The sequence below is a fragment of the Gymnoscopelus braueri genome (assembly GCF_963280865.1).
Source record: "Gymnoscopelus braueri genome assembly, chromosome: 6".
In the NCBI taxonomy this organism is placed as follows: Eukaryota; Metazoa; Chordata; class Actinopteri; order Myctophiformes; family Myctophidae; genus Gymnoscopelus; species Gymnoscopelus braueri.
The window spans coordinates 35,499,287-35,521,592 of record NC_137607.1 but is presented as its reverse complement, the minus strand read 5'-3'; the positions used below and the strand labels follow the sequence as shown (position 1 = coordinate 35,521,592).

Below are 22,306 nucleotides of genomic sequence, written 5' to 3'. Positions count from 1 at the left end.
AGATCCATGAATCTTATAAACTAAAGAAAAACGTTGTTAAAATAACAGGCCTATTATATATCACATTTCCAATACTGTCTTTTATCGTTTGTGTCCTTCTTTATGTGCTTGTCCCGTATAATGCAAAAATCACATAAATAAGTGATGTATTTTGTGCACTTGTTGTTTCTATCAATAAACTATGAAGAAAACAACAACCATTGGTTGGTGGGGGCGGGGCCCCGGTCCGTGCTCGGGTTTTGTCACGTGACACATCCAGCTGTAGGAAACAGGAAGTCCGGATCCAGTAGTCACTTGTCAACATTTGGAAGCATTGAGGTAATACATACATACATACTGTCTGTTTTGGTGCCTTTTTCTTTTCCTAAAGATGAACGAAAGACAGATAGGACATTTAGTACGGTGTTTAGTAGTAAAGTAGCTGTAACTCTATTTGCGTTTTGTTGACAGTCGCAATCCATGCTAACTAAACTTAACAAATAGCTAGCAGCTAAACGCCAGAAGGACACCAGTGGTTCTTTGTGAAGAATTATTTAGCTTTTTGCTTTTTCTGATGACTTGGTTTTAGAAGCATTGTGTGTCAACAGCAATGATGGAATAAACACAGTGGTATTCATTTTGTCGACGACGGTCTCTTGTTATCATTCTAGGGGGGGAAAACACCTAGGTTTAGGTCGGTGTTTCTCTCCAACTTTCTCATATGTACGAGACAACACAAAGCAATGTGTGTGTGTGTAGGAATTAATTGACATAAAGACTAAATTGGGGAGAAACGGGGTAAAAAAACAAGGCTGTGTTCTAATGGTCAGACGGCGTGTCTCCTGTCACAGCATCCACCATGACAGCCATCAAGCATGCCCTCCAGAGGGACATCTTCACACCCAACGATGAGCGCCTCCTCAGCATCGTTAACGTCTGCAAGGCAGGCAAGAAGAAGAAGAACTGCTTCTTGTGCGCTACAGGTAAGAGTCTTAATACACCGAACAGCTCTAATGGTTCAGACCTTCTGGTTATGAAGGTCTGACACATGACACACATGCAGGGCTGCCAACATTGGACTTTCAGAATCCAGGAGATTTTTTCGGGGGGGGTTTTTTTTTAGAGCAATGGTAGGCAACACTACTTTTGAATTGATTAAATCAGGTATGATGACAAATATTTCTAATTCCATTCTTTGAATGTTATGTTTTCACTGTCAACTTTCCTCTTGAGACTTTTGAATGAAAAACTGCTCTCACGTTTAAGAAACACACCAAAGCTGTGTTTCACATGCCTTAAATGATACATTGTTTCTCTCCATTCTAAGAGACCTTGAACCATGAAAGAGCTCTTGATCGAAAAGGAGTACTCTCTGTCTCCAGATAAAATGTTCACTAAATATCCTCTAAGTGAAACATTCAAGGATGAAGCCTGCACAAAAAGGATTATAAGCATTTCTGTGTGCACCTGTAACATTTGATTCCACATGCTTTTCTATTAATTGTTATACCACATCTTTATGTAGTAACTTTTATAACAATAGAGTTATTATTATTGTATATAAGGTTGTTTGTTGCAAGTTCCAAGTCCTAAATCAGCCATTGTCCGCGTGCTCGTGCACAAACCATTAGGTTAGCAGACAGACTGCAGAAGCAAAATAACAGCTCTTCTACTCTAACTGTCCGACTGCAAAACAAACAGAATAAGGATAGAGTAAGGATCAAGCCACACGCTTCAGGAGAATGACTGCTGATGCTGTCAGGACTGTGGGAAACCATATTTAGCTTCTTAAAGCCTATTTCAAAAATAGTGAAAATGTTTTTTCTTGAAAAATAAAACATTGCATCCTTTTTATTCAAGTCACAACAGAGAGGCCTGTCCAGGCCAAGGTGGTTAAGGTGAAGAAGTCGGACAAAGGGGATTTCTACAAGCGACAGATGGCCTGGGAGCTTCGAGACCTGACACAAGTGGATGCCAAAGATGCAAGCAAGGTCAGAGCCATGTCTCGCTCACTCAGTGAGCATTACTCTCCTAAACCAGCCGTTCCCAAGCTTTTCTGGATCACGGCCCACTTGAAAATATTGGAGGCGTGGACAAAGTACTCAACCCCAGTACTTGAGTCAAAGTGATAGAGATATTCTTCCTGGTCTTATACTACCCCAACTACAAGTGAAAGTTGTTACATTTGTACTTGTGTTAAATACTGAAGTATTCAAAAGTACAAATGACAAAGTGCACTTCCTTTTTAATGTCAGTGCATTGTCGTATTGATACTTTACCCCAAAAACTAGATTTCCAGAAATGTTCAAAACTTTTCAAGAAACAGTGAAAATAAGCAGATCTACAAGCTCACAACGCATCGTGATCTGCAATGCAACATGTTATGAGCCTGTATATCTGCTATTTTTTGCTATATTTCAAATAACCAAAATAAACAGGGCATAAGTGGTTAATTCATAATGTATTTGTTATAAGTTATATTGAAAAGAAAAAATGCTTTGTAATTTGTACTTCTGACTCAAGTACAAGTTTGACAAAGCAACTTTTCACTAGTAATATTTGACCAGGAGTATCTATTCTATGACTCAAGTCCTGGGGTTAAGTACTGTATGTTTTTTTTTTTGTCGTTGAGCGTAGATTTTTGCTGGTGCTCCTAACTTTTTGAGAATAAGAGAAGCTATCTCTCGTGACATTTAACAAGCAATCATAAAGCTCCTCATCGCTTCAAAGCAATGGCTCTCAACGTCAGGTTAGGGGACCACCAGGGGTCCAAAGAGACTCTTACAGGTCTGTAACTTGGAGAGCCTACTAATGGTTTGGTTCCATTTGCACACTCTCAAAGTTAAATGAACACAGAGGATTTTGCAGAGTAACTTGCGTGTGTAGATCTCAACCCTGGTCCCTGAGCAAGGTACTTAATCCCTAACTGCTCCCCAAGGCGCTGCACCCGTATCTGCCCACTGCTCCTACTTAGGATGGGTTAAATACAGATACCAGATTTCACTGTAACTGTGATTATACAAATACCGCAACGGAGTGCAGCCACAATTATTATTACTACTATTAATCCTGACACATTGCTTTGGACAAATCTCTCACTCATTTGCAGCACTGCATCAGTCAAACTGCTCTGTGAGTTGTGTATGTGACGATGTAGGTAAACATATGTTATGCAAAGTGGGTGGGTGCTGCGGCTGCCTAGTCTATTGTTCTATACATACACATTGACACCTGTTATGCATTGCAAAGTAGCCTGGTAGGCACTCACACTGCTACATTGGATGGTTCATGGGAACCCACATGCATGTCCATGCCTACAATAAGAGGCAATGAAATTAAATTGCATGTTTTCACCTCAAGGAAGAAGAAATCCATGATTGTGCATGTGTCGCATACTTTTGATCCCATGGATGTATTGTTTGATGAGCTCTGCCAAGTGATTGAACTAGGCTGGCAATCATGCACATTTTGATCGTTATGTTAAAAAATAGAAGTATAAGTACAATACAATGCATTCACTGAAATGAAACGTCAAGGATAAAAAATAGTCAAAACATATTTCCATTGTGGTCCTTTGTCTTGTACAAACAGACATAACAACAAAGAACAGACATTGATTGAACTCTGTGATTGTGGGATATTCTGTGTGTGTTTTTTCCCCCCATGGTGCAGGAGAACCCAGATTTTGACCTTCATTTTGAGAAGGTCTACCGCTGGGTGGCCAGCAGCACAGCTGAGAAGAACGCCTTCATCTCCTGCATCTGGAAGCTCAACCAGCGCTACCTGAGGAAGAAGGTGGAGTTTGTGAACGTCAGTTCTCAGCTGCTGGAAGGTAAGAGACGCAACTCTGTCCTCAGCCCACCCATCGAGTGGAACCAACCAGAAAAGCTCATCATTGTACTTTATGTTTCTACGGCTGCATCTATCAGTTATTTTATTAGCAATTATTCTGTTGATTACTTTTTTGATTAATCGAATAACCAAGAAGCGTGTTTTGAATTTTGAATTTAAATTTCAACAAATCGATTAACCACTTAGAGGAGTAGGTCATACAAAAAATTACTTATTTTCTTGAATTCGTGGAGATTTTTTTTTATCGCATTCCTAAGGCAATAAAAGGTCAATAGGAGACTCAGTAGGAGACTCCGCCGGTCATCAAATTATTGGCTTAGGAATGCGACAAAAACAAAAAAATCTCAATGAATTCAAGGCTTCATGGGTGTGTAATTGATAGTCTTTTTTGGGTGAACTAATGCTTTAAGCTTTATTATATACATTGCCAACAAGTGTAAATAGAAGATCTACAAGCTGTGAGAGTGTAGATCAGCTATTTTCACTACATTTTTGAAACATTTTGCCTATAATGACCTGCCCAAAATTGGGATTGATTATTTTATAAAATAATCGATTATTCTCCTGAACCATTATTTAGTCGACCTGCATTGTTCTTCAGGTGAAGGATTGATTTAAAAACTTTAAATGTTTTTGCCAAAAGACTAACTATTAAAGAGCAGAACAGTACTGTCTGTTATTTACCACCAACCATGAGCTTCCTTTTTTCTTCTTTATTTTTTTTAAATGGCATGTTTAGGGACCGATATTGTGCTGTCTCTTCTCCTGTCCTGATGTGTGCTGTGTTTTTTTTTTCTTGTGGCTTAACTCTTTCCTTATTCTCACTCTTCTCTCTTTAAAACTTTCTCCGGCCAGAACTTCCTAAAGCGGAAGGTTGGTAGGACTTCACTTTCTCTGCTCATTTCACTACATTTCGTCGCTGTTGGGCAGAAACCTTGAATCTCCATATTACAACTTTTTTTCCCCTTCCTTTTTGGTAAATTAATGCTCTATTTTTTCATACGAGAGTGCCACAAAAAGGTAGGAAAAGTAGCCAATCTACAAGCTCACAGCACTTTGCAAGCTTGTAGATCGGCTATTTTTTAAAACTGTCTGTGGGTTTTATAAATAAATATATATATATATATATATATATATATATATATATATATATATATATATATATATATATATATATATAACAGGATCAGTTTTATTCTCACATCACAGGTTTACAGGTGTAAATCATTAGCTTTTGTGCAAGCTCAATCATTTACCGGTAGTTGTTTTCAGAAAAGGGACAGGCAGAGAGAGGGAGAACAATGAGAAAAACAGAAAAAGTTAAAAATTAACTAGTGAAAAGTATTAACAAGACCTTGTGAATAATTACTAGATTATTTCCATTAAACACAGGTAATATTTTCCCATAGCCGTTTTTGTCATACAAGGTTTCCAACCGGCAGCGATGATATGCATTCTCACGGCATCAACCTCCCATCCCCATGATAGACTGACAATCCCTAAAGTCCTGTCGCTCTTTGGAGTTTGGCTCTCCATGGAGTGCATGGATGAGTGTTTGTCATTAAAACGGGGATGTGCAGGGACATTGTATTTGTGTTCTGGGAACAGATTGGTAACCGGGTTGATACATAAAGTCATTCAAATGATCTGTGAAAATCGATTGGCATGATTGGCATCGCACATCCCTGTTAAGTGACTGTTCATTTGTGGGAAAGTGTAAGCTACATATGAGCGAAAGGAGCAATGAGAGAGTGTACGGTACTGTACACTGTGGCCATGTACTGTAGGGCTGAAACTATCCATTATTTTCGATTTATCGAATAATCGAGAAGCGTGATCTGCTATTTTCACCATTTAAATGTTTTTATTTTATTTTCACATTTGCCAAAATAGGGCACGATTTTTTCATCGATTATTTCATTAAATCGATTATTTTTGATAACAGATTAAATTTATTATCTCAATTAACTGTTGCACCCCTACTTCGTTTCCTGTCCTCCCTCCCCCGTTAGAATCCGTGCCGAGTGGCGAGAGCCAGAGCGTTGCCGGGGTCGACGAGGATGCCCTAGACGACTATCAGGAGCTGAACGCACGGGAGGAGCAGGACATCGAGGGCATGATGGAGGTGTGTGAGTGTGCCATCTCCAACGCAGAGGCCTTCGCAGAGAAGCTCACCAGCGAGCTGCAGGTGCTAGATGGGGTAAGTGAAATGTTCCTTAAGATTTTGAAAGTTTTTAAAAGAGCACTAAATGCGTACCTATTTAACAAAGCGTTTATTTAAGCTACACTAGTTACACTGGCTGTACCCCTTAGGCTTTATGCCTTTATATATATTTGTATGTACTTTTTAGATTTGTGACGTTTTATGCAAATGTTTTTCTTTGTCTGTAGCACTTTGAGATTTGTGTCGAACTTAAATATTATTATTATTATTATTATTAACATAACCATGAAGTATGGATGGGAAATTAACTGAAAATACATTTTCTTATATTTTTGACACATTTTAACAACACAAATCTTGTATGGGATCCGACCGTGGCACAAAAACAACCAAATACATATCAATTCAGGCGTCTTTGAGTCAACAACAAAATAAACATGCCACACTATCTCTCTCTCTCTCTCCCTCTCTCTCTCTCTCTCTCCCTCCAGGCCAACATCCAGTCCATCATGGCATCAGAGAAGCAGGTGAACATCCTGATGCAGCTCCTGGATGAGGCGCTGGGCGAGGTGGACACCATCGAGGGCAAGCTGAGCAGCTACGAGGAGATGCTGCAGAGTGTCAAGGAGCAGGTACCTTCATTTACTTCACCTGCTGCTATCTTTTTGCACCTTATGTCTAACCTCATGTACAGACCTGCTACTTTTGCACCTTATGTCTAAGCTCATGTACCTGCTTCTTTTACGCCTTGTACACTCCTGTTCGGTTTTTATGCTATATGTATAAATGTACATATCTGTGATTTTATGTTTCTTTCCTATGTTTTTTCCTCCTTGCTCTCCCTCTCTCTGCCCCCACCCCTCCTTTCCTGAAAACCACAAACGATGGAGTTTGCACAAAAAAGAATTTCACCCACTTCTTTGCACCTGTAAACCTGTGATGTGACATTAAAAATTATTCGGATTCTGATTTCAGATGGACCAGATCTCACAGAGCAACCGCCTCATCCAGATCTCCAACACCAACAACGGCAAGCTGCTGGACGAGATCCAGTTCCTGGTGGTAAGGAACTAGTACTGTGACCGTCGAATATCTTCTTCTTATTATTATTATCCTATTGATTACTGTATTTTTTCCAATAATTGAGAAGCAATTAAATATATATATATATATATATATATATATATATATATATATATATATATATAAAAATATATAGCAACAAATCGATTAACCACGCAATAATAGTTAAAATATAAGCAATATAAGCAACATCGCAACACGGTTTAAGCTTGTAGATCTGCTATTTTCACTGCCTTTGAAAGGTTTTGAACTTTTTCAAATGTTTGGACTTTTTTAATGTACCACCACGATTCAGTCTGGCTGTACCTACACAATTTGTGTAACGACTGCTCCGCACTGTCTCTCTGCTGCCCTGACTGCGTGAATGGCCCTTTTACACTGAAATCAACTGCTGATTGGTGTGTATAGATGATGACTACCCGCTTTGCATAGAGACCACTTGCCTCGACTCCGTCACCTGTAGCTGCTACACATGAACAGAGAAGAGTAGTCGAAAATGAATGAGCCAAAGCAAGTGATTTTTCCAATGCAGACTTATTAGTCTCATTGCGGTGTGTTTGGGGATTTAAAGAACAGTCTTGGCATTTGACAGTAAGAATGTGAAAAGGTTTTGGGTTTAAAATCATAGAAATATGTTTGGTGGACACCAAGTTAACCAGCGATCTCGCCCATGTTTAGGCTATTTTACACGGACCATTGCAAAGTGACGACGTTTAAGAGCAAATAAATCAATGTATCTGTATAACTCTGCACTCCTACAGTTGCAAAATCTTAATTAATTCCGTACTACTGAAGTAGCTTCTCTATCAAGCTCCATTTTATAAACAAATGCAATGTTTCATGGAGTTCTTCTAACTAGTAAACTTGATTTTCCCTTAAATAGACAGTCAGACAATTTCATTTACATTTACAATCTAGGCATTCTTGGTCTTCATCAAAGAACCTTATAATTATCAATTAACAACACACTAAAGTACTTAGTTAATTCAACACCAAAACGAAGAGTGTAATATAACCACGATATAACCATGGACTTGACAGTGAACTTTGTGACGTCATCGTCTGGCCACGCCCACCATTAATGTCCCCTCACATCTTTTATCAATCCGGCTCCTCTACTTTAGCTTATAATGACATGCCCAACATAGGGATCGATTACTAATCGAACTAATTGAGTTTGATTATCTTTTGCACCACTTTAAGGAAGACATTCACCACTGCATCCTCGTCAGTTCACTCAAAGGAAAGACCAAGACTTCTGTCAACATTTGAACGCAATTGTACTCGGGCTGGGGATTCACCTTGTCTCAATACGCCATCTAGTGGACAAAAGGAGCAAGAAAGTGTTCACTTGGAGATGGACTTGAATTGTGTTATTTGTGTGTTCTTCCTTTCCTCGTGCAGAACTACATGGACCTTTCCAAGGGACACATCCGGGCGTTACAGGAGGGAGACCTGTCCTCTCCTAAAGGCATCGAGGCCTGCATCAACGCCTCCGAAGCTCTGCTGCAGTGCATGAACGTGGCTCTGCGGCCAGGTGGGTTTACACGCTGCAAGCTCTAATAGGCACCATCTTTCTTGTTGTTGTGTTGTCAGATAAATAAATAGGTTGTTCCTTCTCAACCTGGAGGGCAGTAATAAAAAATACAAAAATATAATTGAAATAGATCTTTCATAATCGACTAAACCCATTTGTCTGATTAACCACTTAAGCCCAGTATTATACTTCGTCATACAACGGTGGCATGCAAAAATAGCGATACAAAGAAATTGTGAAAATAGCTGTTAGCTTGGAAGATGTCTATTTTCAACGTTGTTTTCCTTTTTAAACATTCATTGATCGTAATCAAGGCAAAAGGTTGAAATAAATGCTGATATTGTTTTGAAGTCATATATGACCCAGACACTGCTTTCTCCTCCCCCCAAGGCCATGACAAGCTCATGGCTGTGAAACAACAGCAGCATCTGTTCAGCGAGCTCAGAGACACGTTCGCCAGAAGACTCACAAACCACCTCAACAATGTGTTTGTTCACCAGGTAAAACACACACACACACACAGACACACACGCACACCACCACCACGTTAACACAAGCTCACTTTACTATGATCCTTTTTAAATGTAGCACTTGTTCCCTGGTTTGACTCTAATTGTATCGTCGCTGTTGTTTGGAAACATTGTTACTACAACTGTTACTTTTCAGAAAATGGAAAATACAACCCGTTTTCCAAAGATGTAGTTACTATTTAGTCACAAGCTCTTTGTAATACTTTTCATTGGTTCAATACTTTGTAAACCCACAGACACAAGTCTTGTCGTCCTAAAACTCAGGTTTAATTTTCACTTTCTAACCGTTTTGGAAATAGCGAAAATAGCCAATGTGAGCTTATAGATCAGCTAGTTTTTTTTCTAGAACAAAGTAGAGCCTTAATTTACACAAAAAAACATAATATGGAGATATAAGATTTCTACCTGACAGTGACAATATGTTATTGCCTAAACTCTCTCACTGACAGACTTATTTCTGGCCGCGTTTGCCCACTGCCAGCAATTCTTCGATTTTCTTACCTTTTTCAAGTAGTCACAGAATATTTATCTCCATTATGATTGATCCCCTGATGATTGCTAATCACTGAGGGTTATACTGTGGTTTCACAAATGTCAACGAGGTCATCGCGACCTCATTGACATTAATTGTCTGCCTTTGAAAATAGCATGTCTGGGCCAAAAATACATAGTAAAAAATAAAGTACATAGGAGCCGAGATACAGCCTTTTAAGTAATAAGTTAAACAAGAAGTGAATGGAGCAGCAAATCTTCGGATCACGATATCTTGGGTTCTGAATTTGTTTTTCAAAAAAGAAAACATGTTCTTGGCAGCCAGGGCATTCAGAAAAATACTCGTGATAACTCGTTCTTGGCAGCCAGAGAGTTAATGTTGGAAGGTTACAGTTTGTGTGATTGTCAGTAACAGTAACAATCAGTAACAATAGCCAATAGCCATACACCCAATACAGATGACGCCATGATAGTTTGCCATAGTTTGTCGTCCTAAAACTCAGATGTCTTTTAGCAATGGGTTCCCTCGACAGATTTCCAATGCTTTTTTTTCACTGAAGCTGTGAGCACGCAGCTACTAAATTCAGAAAACAAGGTATACCACTTGAACCCTAGCATCTCTATTCTGTGGGCAAACATTCCGCAAAAATATCCAGTATCCAATTCGCTTGTAGATAGGCTATTTTTGGCGAAGACGTTTAGTGTAGAGTGAAAAAGCAGGGGGCCTAGTATAGAGTGTTTAACATAAGAGAGTGAGTTTGATGTTTTGTTCTCATTTACGACATCGCAGAATACACAGGTAACGTGAGGTGACAGTGCCAACAGTATTACCATACAGTATTACTGAGGAATAGAAAACAAGAGTGATAGAGTCAGTGTCCGTACAGTATTATACAAATGGAACCAAATGGACCCGTAAGGTAACTCTCAGAGTTACAAACCTGTAAGGGTGAGGGTCCATTTGCAACTCCCTCAAGGAACCCAGAAGGTTTGAGAACCACTGCACTCGACCCCTGGGGGATGAATTGCTGAGGTGGAGCACCACACCTATTGTCAAAAATTCAAAATGACATCTTCCTTGAAGTCTATTGCACTCACTTTATTTATGAGTCATTGAAAAAAAAACATATACTGTAAGAGCAGTCTGCAGTTGTGGTGTTCTCTTCAGGTTTTCCATGCATCGGCTTGTAAGAAGCAACGCCTTCTCAAAAAGATTATTTGTCCCCAGTGTAAGAACAATCTGTATGCATCTGTGAACATAATTATCCCTGTAAAGCACTGGGATTAAACATTTAACTTTTGCAATGTATTTTCATGTGAAATCTTGTGTTATCTGTTGGAGACTTGGGAGCCACAGAAATAATTTGTACATTTATTTGTAAGGTTAGCCAGTAGGAGCTTAACTCAGTAAGACTGACTGAAGAATTACACGAGAGAGAGGCAGTGCCGTTTCAGCAGAATGAGAGCCGGAGTCAAACTCGTGAAGTTGTGAGGACACAGTTCGCAGATTAGTCTGCCGCACCACGGGAGTGCCCCGGTGTTTCCTGTTTTTGCAAGCCCCCCCCCTCTCTCTCTCCCTCTCTCTCTCCTCGTTGACTTGCTGGTTCGCTGTGAACCGTCTTGCTGTGCTTTTCCTGTGCCGTCTACTTCCTGTGTGTGGCTCACTTTGAATCACCCCACTCTGCTCTCTGTCTCTGTGTCAGTTCAACCACTTCAGTCACTTCAAAATGACCATCCCTCAGTTCTATAGGTCCTCCTGTCTGTCACTTCCCGTGAGTACCCTCACAGCAATGCCACCCCACCCTCCCCACTACTATGTTTGGCCTCTCACAAGCTCATCCTGCGCCCCTCTCCCTGAAACTGACATGCCATTAACTCAAGCACTCCCAGCCGTATGCCATTGATTATGTGCATGGGATACGCTCATAACATCTTCCTCTTCATCCGATCCCAAAGCCAAGGAGATGCGGACCGTCTCTCTCCTCCATCCAAGGCCCTGGCGCGTTGCTCTCTGCTTTCTGCACTGGGGTGTTAATGTGTCTTAGCTGTGCGAAGGGGTTCATACTTGTCATGAAATCTTCTGCCTGTCTGCTCTGCTTGCATGCCTGGGCCTAGGTGCCACCGGTAGAGAGTGAGTGCAGTGTCACAAAAAAGGAAATGGAGAGCAAATCAACATGGTATTTGTCAGAAACATGGGCTTGTTTAAGCTGTTAATATGATCACCATGACCTAGATCCTTACTAACGTATGGCTTGTTGTTGTTATTCGTAATTATTATTTAATCTTAATATAATTCCTGTCCACCTTCGACTGCCAGTGTTTTTAGTGTATGTACTGTGTACACAAAGTATACACAAAGAGTGTACGTAAGGATTGGGTATGTGTGTTTGTGAGTCACTGTCACTGAGTATTGACTGTATTGTGTCTAGACTCTAGAGCCCAACCGATGGCGGATTTTTGGGTCAGACCCCAATTTCGGAGAGACTACCACCACCAATTAACGATGTCTTGACCCACATTTTGTAAAAAATTGGAAAATAAATTCTGAGCCATTTGAAAAAGTTTTCCAAAAATGTATTTAGTAATGACATTTTTGGTCAAGTAAAATTATAGCTATATCGGGCCGAGCCATTATATCGGCTTGGCTCTAATCTTGTCCATTGTTTTGTCCAGGGCCATGACCAGAGCTCCACCCTGTCTCAGCACACGACCGAACTCACCCTACCCAAACACAGCCCCCTCCACAGAGACCTGCTGCGCTACGCCAAGCTCATGGAATGGCTCAAGAACACCCACCGGGAGAAGTACGAAGGCCTGTCCAGGGTATGCCTGTCACAATTCTTACATACAGTAATTGCCTAAATGCAAATTGAGATAGTTTCGTGTCATCTGTATAAATTCATCTTTTTATTTTTATTTTTATATGGCCTATTTTGGCCATAGTAGGCTACATTATTTATTTGTATTATTGGTACTGGCCATGGACTTCATTTATTTGTATATTTATGTGTCATATCTGCCCTGTGCAATTTTTGTTTACAAAGCCTAAAAGCCAAACGGAAATGTTTGGCTTTTAGGTCAGTACCCTCATTTTACTCTGGTTCTCCTGTATGTTTACTGATTAAAAGGAAAACACCACTGTCAATGTGTGACATTAATCATGTCAACTGACAAAAAGGTGTTGATAACATCAACACCTTTCATCATCATCTGAGTAAAATGTTTTTTTTACCATATTTGTTTAGATCCAGTAAAACTAGATACTCCAGTGGCAGAGGTCAGAATGGCTGTTGATTTTGGGGTGTACAGATAAGACACATTGAAGAGAATTCCTTTTAAATTAGTTCATAGACATGCCTTGTGGTATCAATCTCACTTCTCTGTCCAAGCTAACTTTGTGTCTCGTGTCTTAGACCTATGTTGACTACATGACAAGATTGTATGAACGGGAAATCAAAGATTTCTTTGAGGTCGCCAAGATAAAGATGGCGGGTACAACCAAGGAGGCGAAGGGCAAGTTTGGTAAGAAGAAGGTGTCATAGAAAGACGTATGCATGTTGTGAAATGATATTGTTGTTATTGTTTTTATCATTTGATACTTTTATCATGCCTTTTATTGTTGTTAAATGCATAATTGACGGCATGGTTTGTCCATGAGCTAATATCTACCTCTTATCATTATGTCGAGGAAAAAAAAGGTTTGATCGTTCTGACCATGGAAAGAATATTACAAGTTGAACACCATTAAGACTGATGTTTTATACTCCATCGCACGACAGTGTCGCTTGTCAACAAGAGCAGTTGTTCAAGCTCGTGAGGTTGTAGATGTGCTGTTTTCTGCAAGTGACACAGAGCAACGCTGTTGCTGTGTGATGGAGTACAAAATGAACTTTATACCTATTTACTGTCCCTTGCTGAAAAACACACCACATCATTGTGGTCACTCTGTCTATGTGGCATCTTTTCCCATCTGAGTCTGCCAACTTTGTGAACGTCTTCATGTTTAACCCTTTCAGAATGCTTCCTCTGACTAGTTTTATGGTATCAGTGGTAAGGCAAGGCTCTTGGTTGGGATTTGGATTTTGGGCACTCAAGTGGCACAGGGGTAAAGTTCCTGTCCACCACTGCGGAATCTAGGTGTGCGAATCCACTGCGGTGCATACTGCATCCGGCTTGGCCAAGCAATTATAGGAACACAACTGACGTAAAGTTGTTTTTTGGGGGGGGGGGGCTTTGCTTTTTTTGCATTCACTGTTAGCTTGTTATCCTTCCGAAGTAAAAAAAAGAAATTGTTTTCTAAAGAACTGACCGAGCCACAGTGCCACCTAAACTGCTGTGCTGTGCATGCCTATGTCTGCGTTTGTTGTTAGCTTGTTCCAGCTAACATCTATAGCGTCACCCCAGCACCACCACAAACATGCTGCATGTTTTAAGCCTAACCTCTCTCTGTCTTTGACGCATTCCCTTTTTTCTAACCGGCCACCAGCCACGCTTCCGCGGAAAGAGAGTGCACTCAAACAAGAAACGGAAAGTAAGTATTCACTGCTCCTCAGTACTCAGACAGATTACCTTCCACTCAGGAAACCCCTGGCTTCTTCCTATACAGCAGTGGTTCTCAATGTGGGGTCTGGGGTCCCCAGGGGTCCTTGGGAGGGGGGGAGGGTTACCAACTAAATGATTGATGGTTAGGAACCAAATGGACCCTTACAGGTCTGTAACTCAGAGAGTAGTCTCACATAGCCAGGCAATTGGATATCTCCACCTATCTCTGTCCATCAATTGTCTGGATACATAAATTCATTGTATGGGCTTGGACGGCCGGCGAAGGCAAACCGGTGGCAATGCTACGCCCACTGTTTTTTTTTTTTTTAGGACACACCTTTACAGCCTTTACCAGATCGACTGAATGCCTCCGGCCCAGATTAGGAAGGATAGTCCTCCGTTTTTCATATTGGTTCTGCAATGCATGATTTTTATTTGTTTTCTGAATTGTTAACCATACACCTATAGCCCACACAGAATTGGAACGTCACCAGACTTATCAGTAGGCGGAGATCTCTGAAAGTCTGACTACGAGAGACTACTTAATAGTGTACAAATGGACCTGTAAGGGTATGTACACTTTCAAAGTTAGATTAAAATTGTATCAGAATGGGGTTCAGTGGCCTAAATGCATATCAAACTGGGGGTCCTTAAAATGAAAAAGGTTGAGAATCGCTGCTATAAAAGTATCTTTCACCCTTGTACTCTGCCATGTGCCAGTGCAGCTGAATGAAGCCCCACTACAATGGCTAACACTCTTAATCTCAGCTTCACCTTTGAGAATGCGGTGTCTGTGTTTTGAATGCACTTAACCACATAAACCCTGTATACTTGACCGAGGTCCCCCAGGGGTCTTGGTCCCCTCCCTTTTCCCCCTACAACAAATCTTTGCCTATTATGATGTGCCCAGAAAAGGTATGCTAGGGGTTCATGGGGTTAACTCTCTCTCATTGGGCCTACATTGTGGCTGGACTGAGATCCCTAAAACAGTTTCCACAACAACACTGTTTCTCAAAGTCTGGTCCAGGGACCACCATGGGTCCAATTGGACTCTTACGGGTCTGTAACTCTTGAGAGTGTACGAATGGAACCAATTTGGTTCCATTTGTACACTCTCACAGTGAAATAAACACTGAGGATTTAACAATAATAGATTGGGGTTCCAGAGATGAACGAAATGGTATCAAATGGGTGTCCGAGGCCTTGTGCAAAATCAAACTGGGGGTCGGTCAAATGGAAAAAGGTTGAGAATCACTGCACAACAAGACACTTCTAATGGCCATGTTTAATCCTTGTGGTGGCCCAGGCCTGCACGGCGGCCTACATGGCAGCTCTGGGAAGCTGACAGGCTCCACGTCCAGTCTGAACAAGCTTGCGGTGCAGGGCTCCAGCAGCAGACGTTCCCAGTCCTCCTCGCTGCTCGACATGGGCAACATGTCGGCATCCGACCTCGACGTAGCCGACCGCACCAAGTTTGACAAGGTGAGCTAGTCGGAGGGACCTGTTTTACGACATGGCTGCAGGAGTCTAGCTGCCTAGAAAAGAGGGTCTGTGTGTGTGTCCGGAGATAGAAAAGCAAATCGCAAACAGCTGGACTGATCAGCGCCAAATGTATAGTGCACATTGCCAATACACCACAGAAATATTTGACTTATGACCTTTTTTCTACTTCTGCACTGGATCGGGAAATTCAATCTGTCTTAATTGCCATTGGTTAGTGTTAACTGCTTCTCTGTCTGAGTGTAATGTAGTTAAGCAAGCTTGTTGAAGACATGCCCAATCCCTCCCTATCAAATATCAACACACTGTCCATAAAGATGCTGGTCAGTTAAATGAAACCTGGTGTGTGCTTCTCTGCAGATATTCGAGCAGGTCCTCAGTGAGCTGGAACCTCTGTGTCTGGCAGAACAGGACTTTATCAGCAAGTTCTTCAAGCTCCAGCAGCACCCCACCATTACACCACCCCTCGCTCAGGTACATATCTGCTTCACCCACCATTACACCACCCCTCGCTCAGGTACATATCTGCCTCACCCACCAATGGCCACCATTACACCACCCATCGCTCGGGTACATATCTGCTCACATGCTGTATATTACTTAGCCAGTGGTGCATGGCACAATTACAGCCAGGTGGTTCATGGGAAAATGTCAAAATAAATATTGTACCTAGGTTAATGTATCAAAAATGATCTTCTGCTATAATAATTTATGTCAGTTTCTGAAATTGTAAAGAAAGAAAGAAAGAAAGAAATAAGGAGCGTTATGTCACAGTGTCATATGTCGTATTAACTGCTGATGTTTGCATTGGCTTTCTGTCTCCTGACAGCCTGAGATGGAGGAACCGGATGGAGTGGTGCAGTCCAGAATTATTCCTCAGTCAGAACACAGGCACTCTGTGTCCTCAGAGTGAGTAGTCCCCAGTGCTGCAATGCTGAATTGGAACGTGGTTGCACTGTATTTTAATGACGTGACGTGCACGTCGCTTAACACCCACATTACAGGTCACACAATGGACAATTGATATGCATCTAGACTCATTCCTATGATAATTCGCCAGGTGTGAGTCGGGAGCCTTTGAGAACTTTTTGAGGTGTGAATTTAAAGTAGTTTTAAATCTATGCGTGTGCCTGCGCATGCTCCTGGTCAAATAGGTTCGTGCACGGCGTGCAAGGCCGTCCTGTGAGCATTGCACCCCTGGTAGTCCCTGTTCTCACAGCACTACCATTCACACTACTGCTACTACACAAACACACACACACGCGCAATCAGACGTAGCACACCTCATACTCAATACACAATCCTCAATATCTAAACACACTACCACGCACAGGACACTTTGTTCATATGTTTGTGTTTGCGGTTTTAATATTCAAACATACGCGTGTTTGTGTGTCTGTGTGGGGGTCTCAGCTTGTGTCAGATGAAGGGGGGGGGGGTCCAAGGAAAAAAGGTTGGGAACCACTGTCACTATCCGTCATTGCTCTCGCACCTTCCCTCCCCCCCTCCTCTGTGGTTGGTGTCTTCCAGGAAGGACTTGGTGCGTCTGATGATGAACAAGATCTTCCAGAGCATCGAGACAGAGCTCAACAGCCTCATCGCGCTGGGCGACAAGATCGACAGCTTCCACTCGCTGTACATGCTGGTGAAGATGAGTCACCACGTGTGGACGGCTGAGAACGTGGACCCCGCCTCGTACCTCAGCACCACGCTGGGAAACGTCCTGGTCACCGTCAAGAGGAACTTCGACAAGTGCATTGTGAGTGGGGGAAGTGGTAGAGGAAGTACTCCGATGTTTTTACTTAAGTAAAAGTAGCAATACTACAATATAAAATACTCTTGTTACAAGTAAAAGGCCTGTATTTAAATTTGACTTGAGTGAAAGTGCAAAAGTAATAAGGCATGAAAATATGCTTACTGTACAGTACCAAAGTAAAATACTAAATTTCTTGCGAAATTGATATAAAAAAAGCTGATCTATAAGCTCAGCGATGCGTTGTGAGCTTGTACATCAGCTAATTATTTTTATGCTTGAGGGGGTTCCAGGGGGTCCCCAACAAAATTTCTTAATATAGAATCAAATTCAGTTTTGCCTCTTTAACCCTGTTAATAACAATATCTCAGATATATATATTTATATAGCGTACTATATACATTGGATATTTGAAAATATGGGAGCTTGTTTCCATTGTGGTCTATTGTGCTCATCTAGACATTTTTTGTGTGTAAAGTTTGGAATATTTTTTAAACGTTTTAACTACACAAATCTTGTGTGGGGGGGTCCCCTGGCACAAAATCTTTTCAGATGGGCCAGATCAGGCAAATGGAGGAGGTGAAGATTTCTAAGAAGAGCAAGGTGGGAATCCTACCGTTTGTCACAGGGTTCGAGGAGTTCGCTGAGCTAGCCGAAACCATCTTCCGAAACGCGGAGCGCCGGGGAGATCTGGACAAGGCCTACGTCAAGCTCATCAAGGCTGTCTTTGTCAACGGTGATTTCACTCTCCTTTCCAATTGCGCCCCTGGTGGCCCCCACTTTGAACCCCTGTGGATTTAATTTAACCCAGTCATTTAACACATTGGGTGCCAAAACCGTATATATACGGGTTTTTCAAAAACTGACGTCGGGTGCCAAAACCGAATATGTACGGTTTAAAAAATAAAATAAAAAGATTTAGACTCCAATCTACTTCCTGGTTAACTTATGACTTCAAAAACCTGTATCTCGGCTCCTGTGTACTTTTTTTTTTCACAATGTTAATTTAACTATTTTCAACTGGCTGCAACTATGGAACGGATTACCGAATGTTTTAAAAAAAAATCCCCCGATTGTACGAGACCTGTATGTGTGTAATGAGGGGATCACCGTGAGGACGGTGATCACTGAAAATATTTTGTGACTACTTGAAAAAGGTTAAAAAATTGTTAAAAATCCTGGCACTCAACATATAATATTTTAATAAACCTCTGGCACCCCAAGTGTTAAAGGTGTAGTAAAAATGTGTGTTGAGTAGCTCTATATTCTGATATGGAGTGTTTGTTCAGTAACCGGAGTCTCCAAGTCTCACCAGCTCTTTAGTATACAGAAAATGCATTTTCAGGTTGGGATACAGATTTGATCCAATTAGGAGAGAGATTGCATACAGGATACAATACAAGCTAAACGGGTGAAATAGGATTGATTGATTGATTGATTGATTGATGTACTTTATTTAGTAAGACATGAGAACATCAGTACATGGAAGTACAAATTCACAATGCAAGGTCTGCTAAACTGGGAGACTCATTAAGCACTGAGCTTGTTTAAGATGAGATCCCCATGCACACAAATCATGATGACACAAATGATGACACAAATGATGACAAAATTGGAACTGGACTACTATACTTTTAAGTTGATAAATGGGTACTCTCTCCTGATTGGCTGAAGAGCTGGAGAGACTGTGAGAGACCCCTGTTATTGAACAAACACTCTATAGCAATGACTACTATCAGAACATAAAGCTTTGACCTTTTAACAAAATACTTTGATTTAACAAAAAAAGAAATACTTACACCACATTTAATTATAGAACATTTTAGTACATTTTAAGACCAGCACTCTAATGGGGTCTGCTTTGTGTCTCCAGTGGAGAAGGTGGCGAATGAAAGCCAGAAGACGCCACGGGACGTGGTCATGATGGAGAACTTCCACCACATCTTCTCTACTCTGTCCCGTCTGAAGATCTCTTGCCTGGAAAGCGAGAAGCGTGAAGCCAAGCACAAGTACACAGACCATCTCCAGTCCTACGTCATCAACTCCCTGGGCCAGCCCCTGGAAAAACTCAATGTAAGAATAAATGGAATGTGTAGTACACAACATTATCCATTTAAATCCTCTATACTTAGTAAACACATTCTTAGTTGACTGAGATTGTCAAAGAGCTGTAGAACTGTACTTGGTCAGCTCTTTTTTCCCCTCCACACCAAATATCTTTGACCAAAATAGCCTATCCACAAGCTCACAATGCGTCTTGACTCGCTTAAAAGTTTGCGAACCATTTAATTTGAGAATATGAGAGTTAGGAACACTGTATTCAATGCTACTTGATTGTTACCTGTTCACAGCACTTCTTTGAAGGGGTGGAGGCACGCGTGGCACAGGGGATCCGTGAGGAGGAGGTGAGCTACCAGTTGGCCTTCAGCAAACAGGAGCTGCGGAAGGTTATCAAGGAGTACCCCGGCAAGGAGGTGAAGAAGGGACTGGACAACCTCTACAAGAAGGTGGACAAACATCTGTGCGAGGAGGAGAGTCTTCTGCAGGTAAAACACATAGACAAGTGGTCTTCAATGTTTTTCAGGCCAAGAACCCCTTAGCTGAGAGAGAAATTAAGCTATGTAATATAACATTTTGTTGCATATTAAAGGGATATTTCACTTTCAAAAAAACTTTTTGTCATTTTATCATCTACTCAGGCCTTTGTGAACCCCCCAGACAGTTCTTAAGTTGCTTGATTCATTATTTAGATATTTGATATTCATTTTATCAGACACACCCCCTTCCTATACAAACCCATTGTAACTTCAAACTCCATTTTAACCATGTTAGATTCATCAAAAACACCCGTCCTCTGTTCTGGTGACTCATCCTGCCCTCCTAATGCGTGAGGGGGCCGTGTTTTTCCTATTACTTTTTTCATTTATTTTATTTAAACTTTTTATTGTATTTTATTTTTTTCATTTTCCAAAAAAAATAAATGAAAAAAGTAATTGAAAAATCACGGCCCCCTCACGCATTAGGAGGGCAGGATGAGTCACCAGAACCAAGGATGGGTGTTTTTGATTAATCTAACATGTTAAAAATGAAGTTTGAAGTTTATGCAACTTGATAAAGAGGCTTTCAAAGCTAGCTCACCATATTTAGCTACGGTAATTGTCTCATCGATGTCTGTTGACCGTTGAGAGATTTGAGACTAGCTTGGAAGTGTTCCACTGTTTTAGGGGTACCTTCCAAGTGATGCTGCAACTTTGATGGCTCCATATATTTGTCTGACAGCACTATCATCAAATTAAATGTGTTTTCTTTGTTTGCACATTATCTTTGCAAATTATATATTGGATTCATGTTAAAGTGTATTTTCAGACATTTAAATAAAATAAATTACATTTGGCTGCCCCCTGTAGTAACTCTGAAGACCCCCTAGGGATCCCGAACCCCCTGATGAGCATATTTTTTTTACCATTAAGCCCTACTTTATAGCCCTACTGTATGTCATTTAAAAAAAATTGGGTGGGGAAATTGCACCTATGATTACCAAAAATACTGTATGGACACCAGGTTGAAAAGGGTTGATATATTTTTTTTAAGAAAACTAATTGAGAACTTGTATTTGTTTTTTAACTGCACCAGGTGGTGTGGCATTCCATGCAGGATGAGTTCATTCGTCAGTACAAGCACTTTGAAGACTTGATTGGCCGTTGTTATCCTGGATTTGAAATCACTATGGACTTCACCATTCAAGACATGCTGGAGTATTTCTCCAGCATAGCCCAGTCTCATTAGGCTGGCTGCTTGTACCATAGCACTTTGTTACTGTTTGCCTCTACTTGAAGATACACTACTCACAAACATTTCTGCATCGCTTTCAGCTCATTGGCAGTTAGGTGGGGCGGGGTGTACCATAGACTGTAAAAAAAATATGGACGAAGGGAAAGTGAAGTCAGCCATTGGTTTCTACAGACCTGTTTTGAAGCCACCTTTTCTGCCAATTCAAATCCACCTTTTCTGCTAATTCAAATCCACTGTCTTGGAATTTCCGGTCTGAAAAAGCAACCGGAAACGAATGCTATTGGCTGGAAGGGCAGCGAGGTCATACCCTACTTATTAATGAATTTGAAAATTAATGGGACCATAATCTACAAAAAACGCATATCATGGTATTTGAAAGAAGACTTTAAACTAGCGACTGAAAGCATAAAGTATTTATGACAATGATTACTACTGTAATAAAAAATCAAGTGTAAAGTCTGGTCAAATCCCCATTGTAATCAATGGCTTGGTAATTATTCTGCAGCCAGCAGGGAGGAAATAGCGATTCTTGCCATTAATAAAAACTATGCTCTGAAATTCAGCTGAGCTTCCATGCCACCTGATCTGTACATCATTTAAGCCTACTTGTTTTTTTTCTCCAATGATTCAGCACTTGTTCAATGTGCATTTCTCCTGATATCATTTTTCTGTAAGTTTATGCCAAATGTAAATATTAAATTTGTTCAGTTGTCAACCCATTTATTAGTGTTCTTTTTTTTTTTTTTTTTATTGAACTGGATTATTGACCTAATATAACCCTGCCCACACGGAGGATGCAGGGTCACAAAACAGGCTACCCCCAAGCTCCAGGATGTTTGACATTTCCATGGTGACGGCAGGGTGACGGGAGTGAAAGCCAGTGTTACAGTGGAATTAGTGACTTATAGAATTACGTGAACCCAGAGGTCGCTGTCGACTCACGCTTCATTGGTAATCCTTGCAGAACCACATGTGTCATGATGTGACATGTGGTTCTACAGTTAACTAATCAGCACATAGCTACATCTTAATTACTTTAATTAAAAGGGATTATTCTACAGACAAGTTGTTATAAATTCGTC

At 40.9% G+C, this 22,306-nt stretch overlaps 1 protein-coding gene across 2 annotated transcripts; it reads left to right on the top strand.

The window, feature by feature from the left end:
• The first annotated feature begins 265 nt into the window (after window positions 1–265).
• exoc1 (exocyst complex component 1) lies at window positions 266–21,943 on the top strand. Of its 2 annotated transcripts, XM_080429761.1 has the most exons (20): window positions 266–318; window positions 831–962; window positions 1,840–1,970; window positions 3,652–3,811; window positions 5,844–6,031; window positions 6,487–6,627; window positions 6,971–7,057; window positions 8,483–8,615; window positions 9,006–9,115; window positions 12,311–12,460; window positions 13,051–13,159; window positions 14,124–14,168; window positions 15,486–15,661; window positions 16,040–16,153; window positions 16,509–16,588; window positions 17,210–17,438; window positions 17,985–18,168; window positions 19,306–19,505; window positions 19,784–19,978; window positions 21,066–21,943. In XM_080429761.1, exons 2-20 carry the CDS (start codon window positions 839–841, stop codon window positions 21,216–21,218), a joined length of 2,709 nt encoding a protein of 902 aa, XP_080285887.1. In that variant the 5' UTR covers window positions 266–318; window positions 831–838; the 3' UTR covers window positions 21,219–21,943. The 2 variants fall into 2 exon arrangements, with proteins under 2 accessions (XP_080285887.1, XP_080285888.1); XM_080429762.1 differs by lacking the exon at window positions 14,124–14,168.
• Window positions 21,944–22,306: the final 363 nt, after the last annotated feature.

Bases quoted from the DNA above. Each gene is read 5' to 3' on its own strand.
- exoc1 (XM_080429761.1), top strand. From the start codon at position 839: ATGACAGCCATCAAGCATGCCCTCCAGAGGGACATCTTCACACCCAAC. The intron at 3,812-5,843 runs GTAAGAGACGCA...CTCCCCCGTTAG, and splicing joins CAGTTCTCAGCTGCTGGAAG to AATCCGTGCCGAGTGGCGAG. The intron at 6,032-6,486 runs GTAAGTGAAATG...CTCTCCCTCCAG, and splicing joins AGCTGCAGGTGCTAGATGGG to GCCAACATCCAGTCCATCAT.